At 40.4% G+C, this 16,170-nt stretch overlaps 1 protein-coding gene across 1 annotated transcript in view; it reads left to right on the top strand.

Annotated features, from left to right (window-relative positions):
- The first annotated feature begins 2,666 nt into the window (after window positions 1-2,666).
- ptprnb (protein tyrosine phosphatase receptor type Nb) overlaps window positions 2,667-16,170 on the top strand; it is a 38,180-nt gene continuing 24,676 nt past the window's right edge. The window contains 2 exon segments of the mRNA XM_030074936.1: window positions 2,667-2,841; window positions 14,769-14,819. Coding sequence (XP_029930796.1) covers window positions 2,763-2,841; window positions 14,769-14,819 — 130 coding nt within the window. The 5' untranslated portion in view covers window positions 2,667-2,762.

The following is a 16,170-nucleotide window of genomic DNA, read 5'->3' on the forward strand; positions in this document are numbered from 1 at the left end:
AAGCGGATGTCTTGTTCAGGGCTGCAGGTGTAGAATATAGTGCAAGAGAAAGGAAAAATGGAGGAGTTGGCATGATTGCATTTGCCCTAATGCCTCTGCATTCTGGAGGAGTGCCTACTGCAATTTAATATAACCGTAGGCCCTCAGTTCTTATGATGCAGAGGAAGAAGCCAGGAATCCCGCCTGCCAAGTGTCCAAACACTTTCTGGATGAGACTGTACTTCAGACTCATGATGCGACTGCAGAAAGAAAACTGGAGAAGGGACTCCTACACGCTGCAAAGAAGCTCACCCTATCTTGAAATCTAGTCTTAAAAACAACCAGAATTCTGGCAGTGAATGAGTAAATAATTAAGTACCACCTGCTTCCGGTCCAGTTACACTTATTTGAGGAGTTTCCTTGAACTACATGTTGACAGTACCTTGATGTAGAGCAGCAACATTTTAGTTATGGCTGCATAAACGATATGAAGTCAAGCTGAAGTGGCAGAAGCAGGAGTTTACTAGAAATAATAGTCATTGAAGCATTTGTAGTGGTAGGAAGAGTTGTATTATTAGTATTACTAGTATTATTGAAGCATCTGCATAATTGCTGAAGTAGCAATAGTCATAGGAGCATTAATAATAGTAGTAATCATAATTATGGTAGCATTTGTAATAGAAATAGCTGTGTTCAATAGGTGATTTGTTATTTTTAACAGAGGGCTGGCTCAATGGGAGCACCCCCCTGCTCCCACACCACCAACCAACACACACACACACACCCATGTACACCTCCCAAAGGACATGGTGGCAGGACGCCTTAACTTTGACATTTCAAATTCAACAATTCCATTTTATCCAGTTATCCTCCTCCTCTCCCTACTATTTCCTTTTTATAGTATAACTGTGTATTCATGTATTTTGATAGTATAAACTTTATACCTCTAAAGTATAAACTTTGTCCTAAATCACATGACCTGCTCCACTCCCAGGTTACACCAACCACCAAGAGTAAAAGCTGTAAAGGTAGTCATGTCTCCCCTAAAATATTTTATTAGTGGTGTCTCAGTGTGGGGTGTATTTTCAGCTGCGGAGACGCTACTTCATGATCATAGAAATATTAAAGGAATATTATAGGAATACAGACAGCAGCGTATGTCTATGATCCTCCTGCTCTTCCACAACAACACGTTGCTACTTGACACTTTGATCATGAAGGTTATAGGCTTCAATAGAGCATAGAGTTGAGTATTTATAGCATGTAGTTTAGAGAACATTATTGATCTGAGATGAGACTGACAGAAGGGCAGCATTAAAAGAAAAAGGTACGGTTACTTCAGTACCATGGACAGCACCAGGAATTTATCAATACACAGCACAGCGAGGCCGCTGATATTTCAGAGCCGTGGTCAAGGCCATGGGTTTTAACTTGCAACAACATCAGTCAGATGAAGGATCAATGAGTCAGGCAGACTAGACTAACATATTAAACTAAAAGTGAGATCTTTTTGGTCATTTTGCTAACAAGGTGGGTGGTATCCCCCCTAAAATCACCTACTGGCTGCTATAATAGCAAGCGGCTAGAAACAGTTTAGTAGAAGGAGTATAAGAAGCCATAGTCAAAATGATAGTAACAATCAGTAAAGTTATAGTAGCATTTATAACAGCAGTAATTGTCGTAGGAGCAAGAATAGATGTACAAGCAGCAGAAATAGTGCATAATACGAGTAATAACAATCAGGTTGGCTGTAACATAAATGCCACAGTTGCAGGTTGCACAGTTTCCATGCAACTTGTTACTTACACAAAGCAACTTGAAAATAAAACAATACTGTGTGCAACACACCCAGCACTAGTAACCGGTATCACTGCAGTAGCAGTAAAAGCTGAAGTAGTCACAGCAGTAATAAGAGCTGTAATAGTGCTTGCAGTAATAGTGCTTGTATTAGCATTTGCAGCTTCAAAGTTAATCTGTGGACCATGCTGTTTTTGTTTAGCCAAGTGATTACTTTTATTTTTAAGGCTTTATTTAATTTATTACTGCTTATTTTTACTGCTCATGTCATTGACCTTTTCTCGTCAGTTCAGCTCAGCCTTCATAAATTTTGAACTCATTTTGTTATTATCCTTGGGTATTATTATTACCCCTGAGTATATTCAGTTCAAGATGGTTAAGTTTTATAAAGTCATATAAAGGTCGCTCCTATAACACACACCTTTTATTGGCACAGAGGCTGTTGTGTTATTGTTATTGTCTTTTTCCACCGTGTATTGGACTAGTTTGCTGAACTGTAAGGCACGTTGCATTGCATTTATTTGTTGGAAAAGTGCTAGATCCTGTAAATAAAGTTGGATTTGCTTTGCAGTGGTGATAGGTGAAGGCTGATATTTTTTCCCACTGGTTTTAAGATGAATATAGATTTTTTTTTTTTTTTTTTTTAAACACTAACAAGTCTGACTTGTTAAGACGGATATTTCTTGCAGTGTGGCGCCTCATGTGGCCTGGGTTTTCCATCCAGCCCTTCCTCTTTCTCTCTCTCTCTCTCTCTCTCTCTCTCTCTCTCTCTCTCTCTCTCTCTCTCTCTCTCCTCACACTACTGCTCCTACACACACACACACACACACACACACACACACACACACACACACACACACACACACACACACACACACTCCTCCCTCAGAGCGGAGCAGCCTTGCCTCCTGTCTTGCAGCAGCCTGTCAGAGATGGAGAGCTGCTGAAGCTGAAGCGGACCTCGGCTCAGTGTTTGTGGATGTACCATGAAGTCCCCGCGGCTCTGGGCGGCTCTGTGCCTCCTCATCACCGCCTCTTACCGGCTGGGGACGGCCGCCCGATACGGTAAGCTCACCGTGACCACTAATGCAGTTTCCCAACGTAGTCTAATGAAGTGGCAAGCGGCGAGGCAGGCAGCGCACATCACGACCTGACCTGCTGGGAAATCACTCTACTTCCCCTGTAGTGATGCTGGACTGACTTTACAGCTGCTTTTCTGCACTTTACGCTGTTTTTCTCCTCCCAAACGCAATATCATTTGAATTGGATGTTTTAAACAGTTAATAGTTCATCTGTGGTGTTTGCATAGCATCCCTTTTCACATTTATTATAGCATTACTAGTTTTTTTTTTTTTTTTTTTTTTTTTTGGTTCTTTAGGGAGTAATATGCATTAAAATGTTTCTATTGGGTTATCTAGGCAGTATTAACTCCACTTGGCTGATTTAGAAGTGCAAGTACTGTATCAGTACAAGTTGCTCCAGTCAGAACTGCATGTTCTGCTCTCAGATCTACTGTTAACCCCGGAGACACATCACTATAATAACCCTATAGAGACTTGTAGCCTGTTTTACTGTGATATTTACATGATAATCATTAGTCCTGCGATTGCTGTTTCTCCTCCAAGTGAAAGATGTGGAAGGTTTTTCTTTCTTTTTCTTTTTTTCCTCCAGCCTTGGCTTCATTCATCTCTCTGATCTGTTTACACCAGTGCAAAATTGCGTCACTGATGCAATTTGCCTAGCCGGGGTCGGCTCAGATGTCTGGCTGCTTGCATGAATCACTGTTCACTGCAACAACATAACAAACAGTGGAGAGAGAGAGAGAGAGAGAGAGAGAGAGAGAGAGAGAGAGAGACGCCCTGCTGGGACTGACAGCATGAGGAGGGGGTGTTGTTGGAGCCGTTGCGTTGGTTTTAGTGCGGTTTTGTGGCCGTATGATCACCTAAAGGAGGATGCAATAATAACTCATATCATTCCCACTTTATTGCAGCACTGAAAAAAACATTAATCTAAGGATAAAAACAGCTATTGTAATACCTATAATACATTTCAGAAGTCCATCATGCAAATATTAGAGCAAACTTGCACATAGAATCCTAATAAATAAGGTATATTAATATTATCATGGCACTTCAGGGGGTAAAATAACATTTCTCATTGATGCATACAACAGATACTGCAAAAAATATAAGCAAACGGCCTTATCTTCATTGTTAAAATCTTGTTTTGTCTTCAAATAGTGTAAAAAAAAATCTGCCAGTGGGATGAGATAATTCCACTTGTTTCCAATGCAGTAGGCTATCACTTGTGTCAGGACTTTTTCCGCGAACAAGCATAAATCTATTGAAACAAGGCGAAGTAAGGCAGATGAGCCCACTAGGATTAAGAAAATGACACTTGATTCATTAAACATTAAACATTCATTACACAAGTGGGATTATTACATCCCACGGGCAGATTATTTCCACTTGTTTGAAGAAAAATTGATTGAGTATGAGACTAAGATGTAGATTTTTTTTTTTTTTTTTGCAGTGAGCACATTGTAACCCCCCCTACAAGAATATATCAATAGGCTATTAAGAATAATACTCACATAGGAGCCACAAGAAAGTCTCATAAGCTCACAACAAACTCTCCGTTGAGTGCCAGTGATATGCCTATAGGAATATTATGAATGCAATAGGAAGTAAAATAATATAAAATGCCATCCCTATAAACTCATCATCACAAACTAATATACTACAAACACACCATAAGTCATTATAGGAACACTACAGGAACTCTACAATGGATGAAAACGCCATAATTGCCAGAAATTTCCTAAACCATAGGAATACCATAGGAAATATCATAGGAAATCCCGTTGGCAGACATGACTCACAGCTGACCCCTGAGCTCCGTCTGGCCTCACTAATCATATTGGAGTCCTGCCCTCCTGATGCACTTAGAGCCGGTTAATGTTTCAGCACCACGGACAGCGACCCGGGGCCGCAGCTCCCCGTAGTATTTACAACCAGTTGAATGCTGCTCAAATACTGGGAATATCGCGAGAAAAGAGGAGACATACGGGATTTGGTGAGACACTCATCAAAATGACTCCCATGTTCCTGTAATATTCTTCTAATATTACAAAAGCGAAAAGGGAAGATTTGGTGAGATTGACAGGAAAGCTCTCACCAAATGATTTTAATATCCCTGTAATATCCCTATCATATTCGAAAAAAAGAACAGGAACAAGATTAGGTGAGATTCACATGAAAACACTTGCCAAATGACCCTAGTATCACTGTAATAGCTCTATAATAGTCTCATAAATACTTGTAGTAATCCAGAAGATGGTTTAACTGTGACCTTATTTTACTTTATCCTCTCTGCTATTATTATAATATCACCATGGAGACCTCTAATGTGTCTGTGAAATTCAGTAGTGAGTGCATGGTGACCTTATAATACTTTAAGGTGTTCTTCTCCCCTGTGATCAAAGTTTTGCAGTGAAGTGTCCTTCTTGTATTTCCTATAGAATTATTGTGGTTTCCAGGGTTGTTGTAGGGGGCAACAAAGGCCTCATAAGGAGGTTTGATGGGGTGGCAGATGGGTCAATCAACATGACTTTCATTCAGCCGACTCAAATTCAAATCCAAGCGAGAGTAATGTTTGTATTTGGGTAGCTAAACATGAGCTCAACCCTGACCTTACCTAACCTTAACCAAGTATTTTTAGTGCCTATCTTACTCAGGAATTAATATCAGAGATGCTCCTTTACTAATTTAGAAAAGGCTCCTGTTGATTGTATGAGAGGGTGAACAAATGATTTATGTGGTTTGGAGGACTTGCTGATTTTGGCTGCAATATAAGGGAACCGGTGGCAAGTTGCTATATAATGTGAAGTTGCATTGTCTTGCAGGTAAATAAAGCTGTTAGTAAACTATGACCTCAAATAAAACATCTACAAATATGAATGAAAGAAAAGCATTTGTGAATGATAGCCCCTTTAATAAACTGTATTCACAAATACTGCTAATCAACTGCAACCAGAATTTTCTTGAATCAAATGTCATTTTCTTGATCCTAGTGGGCAGATCTGACTTATTCTGCCTCTTTTCAACAGATTTATACTAAAGAATTATTGAAGCGAGCAAACGAGCGAACTGCATTGGAAACAAGTGGGCTTATCACATCCCACTGGCAGATGTTTGGAGAAAAAGCAAGATTTTAACACTGAATATGAGACTGAATATGAGACATATTTTGTGCTGGTAAAATGCTCTTTATGTCCTCATGTCATGACGATTAGTGTCAGTCCATAAAGGTGGGTTAAGTGGGCTGAGGAGGGTGTAGCCGGGCTTCAGAGCCAGCAGCCTGCAGTGCTCCTCTGCCTCGGCTGACTCATCCGCGGTGAACTTGTCAGATGAGAGCGGGGGACCTTGCACTCACAAAGCATCAGCCGCAAATGCCAGCACCATTATGGAATTGCCATTGAATTGAATTTGGCGGACAGTTAATGGATGATAAAAGCGAAGCCGAAAAGACATTGATAATAACAGCGACACAGTCGGTTGGGTTTTCATCAAGTGTTTGGAGTTTTTTGAATAGACTGCAGTGATGACTCAATCTAGTTTCCTTTTTTTTTTTTTTTTTTTTTTAACCTTTTCCACACAAAACAAGCCGGACTGCAGTGATAATACACCCCTGACATGATTAGTGTTGCTTTCCCACTCTTAATGGAGGTCTGTAGGACAGAGGCCTTGGTCAGAGATAGTATCCCCTTTAGCAAATAGCTGCCACTTTCATTTTCTGTCCTGCTTTGCAGCACAAACAGCTTTCTAAATTTGTCTACTTTTAAAAACAATACGCCATTTTCAACAGTGCCTCGTGCCTATTTCGGGACAGCAGACATTTGCAGATAGTTGTGTAATAAGATTCAGCTGAATATTTCTTAAAGGCCAACACCAAGAACAATACATGCACATTTTGACTGAAGCAGCTGCTATTTAAATCTATCTTTAAATCTATAAAGACCCAATCAGATGACGTCTTACTTCTTTGATTTGATGTGTTTCCTGTTATAACAGGATGTTGGGGAGGGACATAATGAAGGGAGGGGGTCACACAAAACTGAAAGCAAGAGGAAATCAGTTAGGGAGAGAAACACACTGTGATTTCTGAAATTTATGAAGGTTTTATCGACTTAGGCGGCTTATGCAGTCCTCCAGTGATTTCATGACCCAAGTTGTTTTCACAAACTCTTCCAAATCGGCTCATTGCAGAAAGTGATGTGTGATTATCTCGACCAATAGCGAGTCTCACATGTGCAGCAGGTTAATCAGGGCCTGGATTGATTGTGCCAGCTGGCTGTAATCAGTTGTTCCTCCCATTTTACCAGGTAAACAAATGTTTAACTTTCAGTGTTTGGGATCATTGAAAGGGCAGGCGTTACACTGTTTGGACGGGTGAGACTCATTCTGACTGAGATTACCGTGGGTGGAAATAATTGTACATCACTGAGCTGTGTAAAGACTGACATCATGAGATCACTGGAAAGTAATGTGTTTTTTTTTTTCATGCCAAAAATGATAAACATCCACTGTTTCCTCCACAATTTCATTCTTCTCTGGATAAAAAAAGTCCCTGAAACAGCATTTAGAACAATATACGTAATGAAGATTCTCTAAGGAGGCCTATCATGATGAAATATTTTGTTATGAGTTTCATTAGAGCATTATTGGAGCGACTCCAGGGTTACACACCACAACAAATCAAAGGCAGGGAAAGCTCTTGGATAATGTCATTCCTTTAAAAGAAGAAGAAAAAAAACCCATAAAAACATAACATGGTCATGAACGGACCATGTCTGATTTTTTTAGATCACCATATTGGTCATACGTTTTTGTATAAAGATTTATTTTAAGATTCAGAACCTTATATGCCAAGTATAAATGAGAATGAGACAAATTTGATTTCAATAATAATGCAACACAGATTGAAAAATCCTCTTTGAGCATGTATATTCTCACGAACACTATGTTTCACGTTGACTTTTTAAACATTTGGTCGATGCTAGAGCGCTTCAAGGTGAGCCACCAGGTTTGGCTTCACTTACGGGAGCTGATGCTGGATATGATTGAGCGAGAGATTGTTTGGTTGCTGGAGGGCGATGAGTCATGTTTTCAATTGTTGGTACAGAGAGAAAAGGCTTTTGCTTTTCATCAGGCGCCTCCAGCCTTTTCCTGGGCGATTGCTTCCAATAGTCTGGAGGATGAACAAATTTGTGTGTATCATCCACGCGCTTCTATGGCTTCCTCTGGGTGTTCCTCACTGTTTGGTTTGTTGTGGGTCACAAAAGAGAGGAACTTTGGTTTGAAACTGACCCCCAATGTCCATGAATTGTCTTGTAAATACACCGTGAGCAAAAAAAAAAAAAAAAAAAAAAACACCCCTCAAAAATGCCTAACACCTTCTTCTGAATTCACCTGTTCCCATATTTCTGTTGAGCTGTCAGCCGCTCATGTGTGAAAGCCCTGAATGCGATTCCTGTCCCCTGTGGGCCACCGTAGGCGATCCGTGGGAGCTGTGACAGCGTGATTTTTTTTTTCCAGCACGCTGAGAGAGCTGAGCAGAAAATAACAAAACAGCGCAGCCTGGAGCGGCAGGAAAAAGTCTCTCCTTTAGGAAATGTCTGTATTTGTTTGTGTCATGCGGCACTAACATTTAAACACACAGATCTCAAAATTACCTCTGATAAAAGACCAAAAGTGTCCATAAAATCACATCAAGGATGCAAAAAATTTCATTTTCTCGCTCTGTAATGGGAGGAGCCTGTCATATGTTACACTGGGTGTGCATTCAAAGCATGCTGGGGCTTTTTTTCTGCACGCTGCGCTCCTACAATCCCACACCCACTCAGTGGAAAACAAAATGGTGCTGATACTGTAAGATAACCATAGTCGGGGCTTTACATGTGCAAGTGCAATGGAAAAACTCTACATAGAATAGATGCTGATGGAGGACAGAGAGACAGCTGAGACTTTCCACACCCTGCCACAGGAAACACCCACTCACTCAAATTAGTTCTAGCTCGAAAATTTGATTCGTAGAAATGTGTCTGTGTGTGTGTGTGCGTGTGTGTGTGTGACAGAGAGAGAGAGAGAGAGATGGTGGAGGTCCGTCAGAGCCCTGAGGATCCTGCTGCTTTGGTCTGAGTCATTTTGCAGCGTTTTGCCGGTGAAACCGAATCAAAGGACAGTGACTCGGCCTTATTATCCAGTGAGTCTCCAGGATTCTGGGAGGAGGAGAAGCTCGGAGTTTCACAGTCACAGTCACAGGGCAGGAAATGAACTTTTACTGTGAAATGGGGATTTTAACCCTCTGAAACCTGAATGGAATTAATATCATTTCTCTCAAAAAAAAAAAAATATTGCTATTACTTTTATTTATTTATTTAATTATGTGGTCTTAAATTCTTACAATATTTTAGTTTTTGGTATATATTCTTTTTTTTAACTTTTTCTTTATTCTTTTTTTTAACCTAATTTGTGTTATTTATTTATTTATTTATTTATTTGTTTATTTTATTTTGCCTTTTTTTCTGTAGCTACGTTATTTTTTTAATTAATGAATTTATTAGTTTGTTTAGTTTGTTTTAGGTTTAGCTTTTATTTTTATTTATTTATTTAAAAAAAAATGTTTTTCATTTTTCCTTTCCAAAACTGCAGTTGTGTTCAGGTTTCAGAAGGTTAAAATAGAAAGAAATAAAGGTCGGCCGACTGCAGAATTGGCTGCCAAACCTGTCAGGATGGTGGGCCAAAGCCAAGGCACTACTGGCTTTCTGCTGATAGGCAAATGGGATCTCCTAAATGATGGTTTGATCCACTAAACGCAGCACCTCACGGGCCAGCAGGCGCGCAGCCCTGCACCACTGAGATCTGAACGTTGCTGAGATCCTCTGTACCTTCAAACAGCATCCAGCACGGCGCTCCAGGAGCAGGAGGAGAAGGCGTGCTGTAGAAAAGGGAAAAACAGATCAAAACATCCTAGACACCTCTTCTCGCAAAAATAGTTAAAGTCTTTATTTTGATGGCCAATTTAAAATTTAACAGTGATCCTGACAGACTTTGTAGCTATTCTTTTCTGAGCTAAGTTTTGATCTTTTTTTGACACTTTTATACTTGCCTGTCACTTCTCAGCTTACATAACTTACGCTTGTCAGTCTTGGGGAGGTGTCTTAATGAATTAGCAGCCGGTCTGCTCATTAGACACGCAGTTAAACCCCAATTTCTCATAATGAGCAGATAATGCACTCTGCAGGAGGAGGTGATTGATTGAGGTGCGAGCGAGGCTGTGCAGAGGCTGACGGGGATCTCCCTCAGTTTACAGACAGGTCGGAGAGGAGGGTGAGACAAGGCAGAGAGGGGGGAGAGGGAGAGAGAGAGACAGGCAGGGAAGCGGGACGTGTGGCCGGGAGAGGCTGTGTGGGAGGAAGAGTTTGGAGAGCAGAGATTAGTCATCATGAGGAGTTTCGGCGGAGGGAGGGGACGGATTGGAGGGCCACTCCGTTCTATGTTTAGCACGTCTGTGGCCAAGGACGCTCTCACGTTTAACTGAGTCTGTTGTAGGAACACAGACACGCTATAATCTCCACACCAGTCAAGATTTAATACAAAAAAATACAGATGTTTTATCAGTTTAACCCTTTGCAACCTGAGCAAATTCATAATTGCTTTGAAAAACATGGGGAAAAGGTGATGCGCAAAAAAAAGAAAAATACCTTTTACAATATGCATCTGCATAAATGCCAAATTTTAGACGACTGAGCCAAACTTTATGAAAGCCAGTGAGTTTTTAGGTCGTGCTCCTGAGGTTGAGATCCCGAGGTTTCCAAATATCCCAAACATGTCTCCTGAATTCCAGGGAAATGTGTCTAAAATGCTGCACAAGACATGGAGATCTTTTCAATGTGATGTGAAGCTGCAGCCATAAAACAATGGCATCTTGGCGTTGGATATTTCAGTCAGTGTCAGTGTGATGGAGCTTCAATGAAGCTGCAACCAGCAGAGACACAATATGGATGTGACCTTGTTGTGCAATATGGAATAATAATGTTTATCTCCACTTTTGAATCCATTCAAGGGGAAATTTAAAGAGAAAGTAAGGGGATAATAGCTTTTTAAGTGAGCTGTAATGCATGTATAGCAAATAAAGTGGCAGTGATGAGGTTTTACTGCAGTTGGGATTAGTTGATGGCACTTTGTTTGCTTGGTTAAGGCTGCTGAAAAACTGTGAAGAATTCCACAGGCGTCAAAGACTCGGCTCTGATGTCACCTAAGGAATTCTGGGTATTGAAGTCCTTCAAAATCAAGCAGTTAGCTCATCTTACCTGTCAGTGCAAAGCATCATTTTCAAATTGTAGTCATGTATTTTGTTTCCTACATCATATTTTAGGCTTTTAGCTGAGTAACGGTGTCAATAATCCTCACGTTCAATGGTCAGGGCCACTGTTACCCTGCAAAAGGTCATGTAAGAAAGGAAAAAGTAAAAAAAATAAGAGAAAATGAGACAAAAGGTGAAAAACTGCAAGAGCTAAGCAAAGAAATCAGAGGGATTTTTCAAAGATTAGAGCAAATTAGTGCAAGCAGAGGACGCAGATTTGGCAGAGAGGCTGTGATTCAGCGGGGAGAGAGGGTCTGTGAAGAGCCTGTGGATGAGTAAATACAGTAAACATGCAGAATAAAGTGGAGAATTAGAGAGTTAGAGAACAGAGCGCTCCCCGGGGAGAACAAACCCAGGCTGCAATGTGAAAAAAAGAAAAAAAAATCCTTCCGAGGATCTCATTAGTTCGAGTTTTATTTCATTAATTTACCAAGTGGATGAAACAGAAACTCTGTATCATCACACAGTGGGGGAAAACACTGAAAGAAGAGAACAGAAAAGGAAACAAAGAAGGAAATGCATATTTAAAGATATCTATATAAGGTAAAATTGTTGGTAACCGTATCTAAAATGCAGCAGAAACAGTGGAAATCGCAATGAAAATAACATTAAAACTGAGTTAACATGCAGGGAATGACGTCATCGGAAGAGTTAGTTTTTGTTTTTGCAGGTTGCACACAATCGGCAGTCTGCCCACGTGCTTCAGTAGCAGATTTTTTGAAGCAAGTGACAGATAAGCTGGATAAATAAATGACACACTGACAGGATTACATAAATCCTTAATGAAAACTCAACACAAACGTGTGCAGCCAAACAGAGGGGAGCTGCACATCTGCTATTGTTTACAGCCTCGCAGCAGACTGGAACCTGGGAAAAGGTCAACACACACACACACACACACACACACATACACACTACTCCTTCAGAGACTCGTAGCAACATGATGACGGGTTGGCATCCAACCTAGCTGCCTGCTCGGGTCGGGGTTTCCCCAAAAGCAGTGAGAAAATCGGCCTGTTTTCCACTCAAACTGTGATTCACACGTTCAGAGCAGCAGAATAAAATCTTCATCACGGCCAAATGACTCGTTTGTGAGGGCAGATCCCATCGTTATGTTGTTTTATCTGGAGTTTTTGTCGTGGCATAGTGACTGAGAGGTTCGAAAAACTTTCTCATGAATGAAATTTCACAGATCCACTAGTGCGTCCATCAGCCCTGTGTGCTGACAAAGTGCCCTTGAGCAAAATACTGCACTGCTGTGTATTCAGCCTATGTGCTTGAGTCGTGCATAATTTGTAGTGTTAGTTATGCATGGACTGTTTTTTGCTTGTTTTTCTTCAGCAACAAAACCTAAAGTTACGGAAATGCTTCAAACTGTTTTGATGAATATATCTTTTCTCTGCTTTTTTTCTTTATTCCTTCAGAATAAAGTCACAAAAAATAGCACTTTTCAAGATTTTTTTTTTTTTTTTTTTTTTTTTTAAGACCAATGCAACTCAATTCATATTCAAGTCAAACAAGGCATGCAGGCTATATGTCTGTCTAAATATTATAATAATATCCACCGAAGTTATGCATAGTAGTTTGAGAACCTTAAATTTGACTATTTCAGATTAAAGTCCTTAATTTATTGGTAGCACTGCAGAGAAAATCTCAATAAAATTAACTGTTTTTAATTATATTTAAATAGGAAGGAGAGGCCAGTGAGCATCTAAAACTGGTCAAGAGCAAGATGAATCCAAGCCATTAAAAAAAATGCTCTGGAGGCTCAAATATATCATGTCGACACCTGCGTCCAGCCAGGTCGATGATGAGTGACAAACACACTGCACGAAAACAGTGACTGAGAGCTGGAGGTGTAATGTAGTACGGAGTCCTGAAATCAAATTTCTGTCATCGAGCAAGAGGAAAAATTAGTTTATCTTCAGCACGAGAGACATAAACATGAAGCCAGCGCGGTGATCTGCTTTATTATCCAGCATATTTCAGTCCAGCTACATTGTAAACGGGGACGGTACCTCAACCCGTGGCAGATTTGCTCGCTTGTCCGAGGAAAATGTAGAAAGTTCAGACTCAGCAGCAGAAAGATGGATGCTTCGTGCAGCACGGCCTTGCAGGACAGCGCAGTCAATATTTGAGTAATCACAGGATTGCATTATATAAGCAGCCGGTCACCTCGGTTAGCAAACAGCAGGTGATGGGAGCTGAACAAGAGTCCCAGCTGCTGAATGCTAGCTCTGGTGAAGCTCCATTAGGCCTGAGCTGCTGCAGACCCAACACAAACTCTGCAAAATGCTCGACTGTTGCACAGTTTTCTCATGTTTCAGCAGGAAAGTATCAGCTCTCATGGTAAAGATTGAACATTTTTGGAGCTTTTCAGAAACTTTCATTGTTTTCTGGTGCCTTCAAGTTCCCACGGCCACCAGAAATCCAAACAGTAGGGGAGACCAGGGCCGGCTGTAACACGGGTCAGATTTCATTCAACACCTTGAATGAAAGTTACCAAAGCAGCAAAAGTTTTTTTTTTTTTTTTTTTCTTTGTGAGGTATAAAATTTCTGTCAGACTTTTTTGGATACTGTCCCGAGATCATATTTCTAGCAGTGAGGCTGGATCACATGAGGTGAAACCACAGCTGCTGATACTGGGAAATATTCTCATTCATATTCAACATTAAGCATTTATTAAACAGTTTAAAATAATGAGGTAAATGTATATAAAAGTGAAAAGCTCAATATTTTCATTCATACTCATAAATGTGGCTCGTTCTACCCATTAAATAATTTCTTGCACTATAACTTGATGGCTTCCCCTCTTTTTGTCTTGTAGTGTGAAGAAAGGTTATCATTATTTAAAAAAAAAAAAGAAAAGAAATGAATTGTCACAATAATGTGAAAGATAAATAATCATTTTCATTTTCATTGTTACAGCCATCCCTACAACAGTGGAGTATTTAGTATTTTGCAACCTGTCCATATTTCATAAAACCACTTAAACATATTGTTTCAGTAGCTGGCGCATTGAAGATTATAATGGAGCAAGTTGGTTATTCCATTGTAAATTGTTTTTGATTTGTTGAGGAAATCATAAAAAGTATTACAGCTGTCCCTGCTCTCCCCTATTCCTATTGATAGGTTTTGTTTTTTGATTTTTTTTTTTTAAAACCTGAGATACAAATCATGTAAACACAAGCCAGGAGGAAGCTGTCAAATGTCATTTTTTTTCCAGAATAGATCAAGATTACAGTTTATTATCTTAATTTACTGATAATGATATGGACTTCCATAAGTCTCCACCCATAAGCATCACCAGATTTGAAAATTTTATTCCCAAACTCAACGCAGATTGGATGTGTTCAAGGATGATAAAAATCAATGTGCAAAATTCTGATGCTGAAGAAGGTTGATTAGCTGGAAAATATTCAACAGACACCTTCAGTTTTTGTGAAAGCTGGTTATTGCTCTGTTTTTTTAAGCCTCTGTCTAGATTTTTCATATTTCAGTGTAACTTAATGCAGATTCATGCTGCGTTTGTTTATATACTGTTTTGTGTGTATGCATGTCTGTAGGCTGCCTGTTTGAGAAAACCCTCTGTCCAAGAGACCAGCAATGCTCCGATGGTGAGTATTATTATCATTATTATTATTTTTAATGAATAGTTTCACGGTTTGAGTGCACTGATTCTGCTTTTTCACGCCCAAAATTGTATGGACCCCATGAGCTATGACTTTGTGATTATTGGAAGAAAACACAGGAGAAATTCTCATAATACTAATAATCTATTTCGTCTGTTTTCTTGAGTGCATAAAGCATTACATCTTCCTCCTGGAATCCAAAAAAAAAAAAAAAAAAAAAAAAAAATCCTCTAATTTGGACATGTGGGATGTTTTGGTGAAGTACAATTTCTTCCACAACGTGCAGAGAGGCCCCACTGGTGGGATTGATGGTGCATGATGGAAAGCATTCAGGGGAAGCTGCAGCTGTGTGTGTGTGTGTGTGTGTGTGTGTGTGTGTAGCAGAGAGGGAGGGAGGCAGGGTAACAGGTAGGCAGGCTGAATGGCAGGAACGCCTTCTGCATGCTAAAATCCATGTTAAACTTCTGGACTGTATCAGTATTCCCTGTGGAGATGATAATGGAATTCATGCGATGCAAGTAAAGCGTGGAAAGGTGTGTCTATTGCGCGTGTGTGTTTCTGTGTGTGTGTGTGTGTGTGTGTGTGTGTGCTTTCTAGCTGGACAATAGAGTCTGGGTGCTTGAATGTGAGTGTAAAAATGCGTGCATGTGTGTGCGGTCAAGCAATTAAGCAAGGGTGACGTGTGTGTGTGTGTGTGTGTGTGTGTGTGTGTGTGTGTGTGTGTGCCTAATGTAAGATGAGATGTTTGTGTCTGTACCATATCAGAGGGGGAGAGAGAGAGAGAGAAACAGAGAGATGGTGAGGGGGATAGGGCGAGCGACATCCAGACAGAGTGAAGAGAGCGAGCGAGCAATAGTAAGAGAGGAGAAGAAAGAGAGAGAAGAAAGAGAGAAGAAGAGAAAGAGAGTAATGTAATGAGTGTGTTACCAACGTAAACAAGGTCTCCCTCCGTCAGCCGCTGTCGGCCAATCGCGGCTCACCCTTGCCGTTTCTATGACAACAGTGACATCACTTGCCTGACGACTGTGTGTCTCCCTCGTGTGTGTGTGTGTGTGTGTGTGTGTGTGTGTGTCTATGTTTGATGAGAGATGGAGAGAGAAAGGGGTGATGAGTCACCGAGTCCCACTCACTTTCCTGTTACACACACCATAGCGCTCTAATGTGTGTGTGTGTGTGTGTGTGTGTGTGTGTGTGCAGATATGTGGATGTGGACATTCATATGCATGAGTTTGTCTGTATGCTTGTGGGTACATGAATGTGTGTGTGTGTGTGGTTTGTGGGTGTGTGATGTGTCTATACACTTCTGTATATGCTTTGTGTGTATGAGTGCATGGTT

The sequence above is a fragment of the Myripristis murdjan genome, chromosome 2 (genome assembly GCF_902150065.1).
Source record: "Myripristis murdjan chromosome 2, fMyrMur1.1, whole genome shotgun sequence".
Lineage (NCBI taxonomy): Eukaryota > Metazoa > Chordata > Actinopteri > Holocentriformes > Holocentridae > Myripristis > Myripristis murdjan.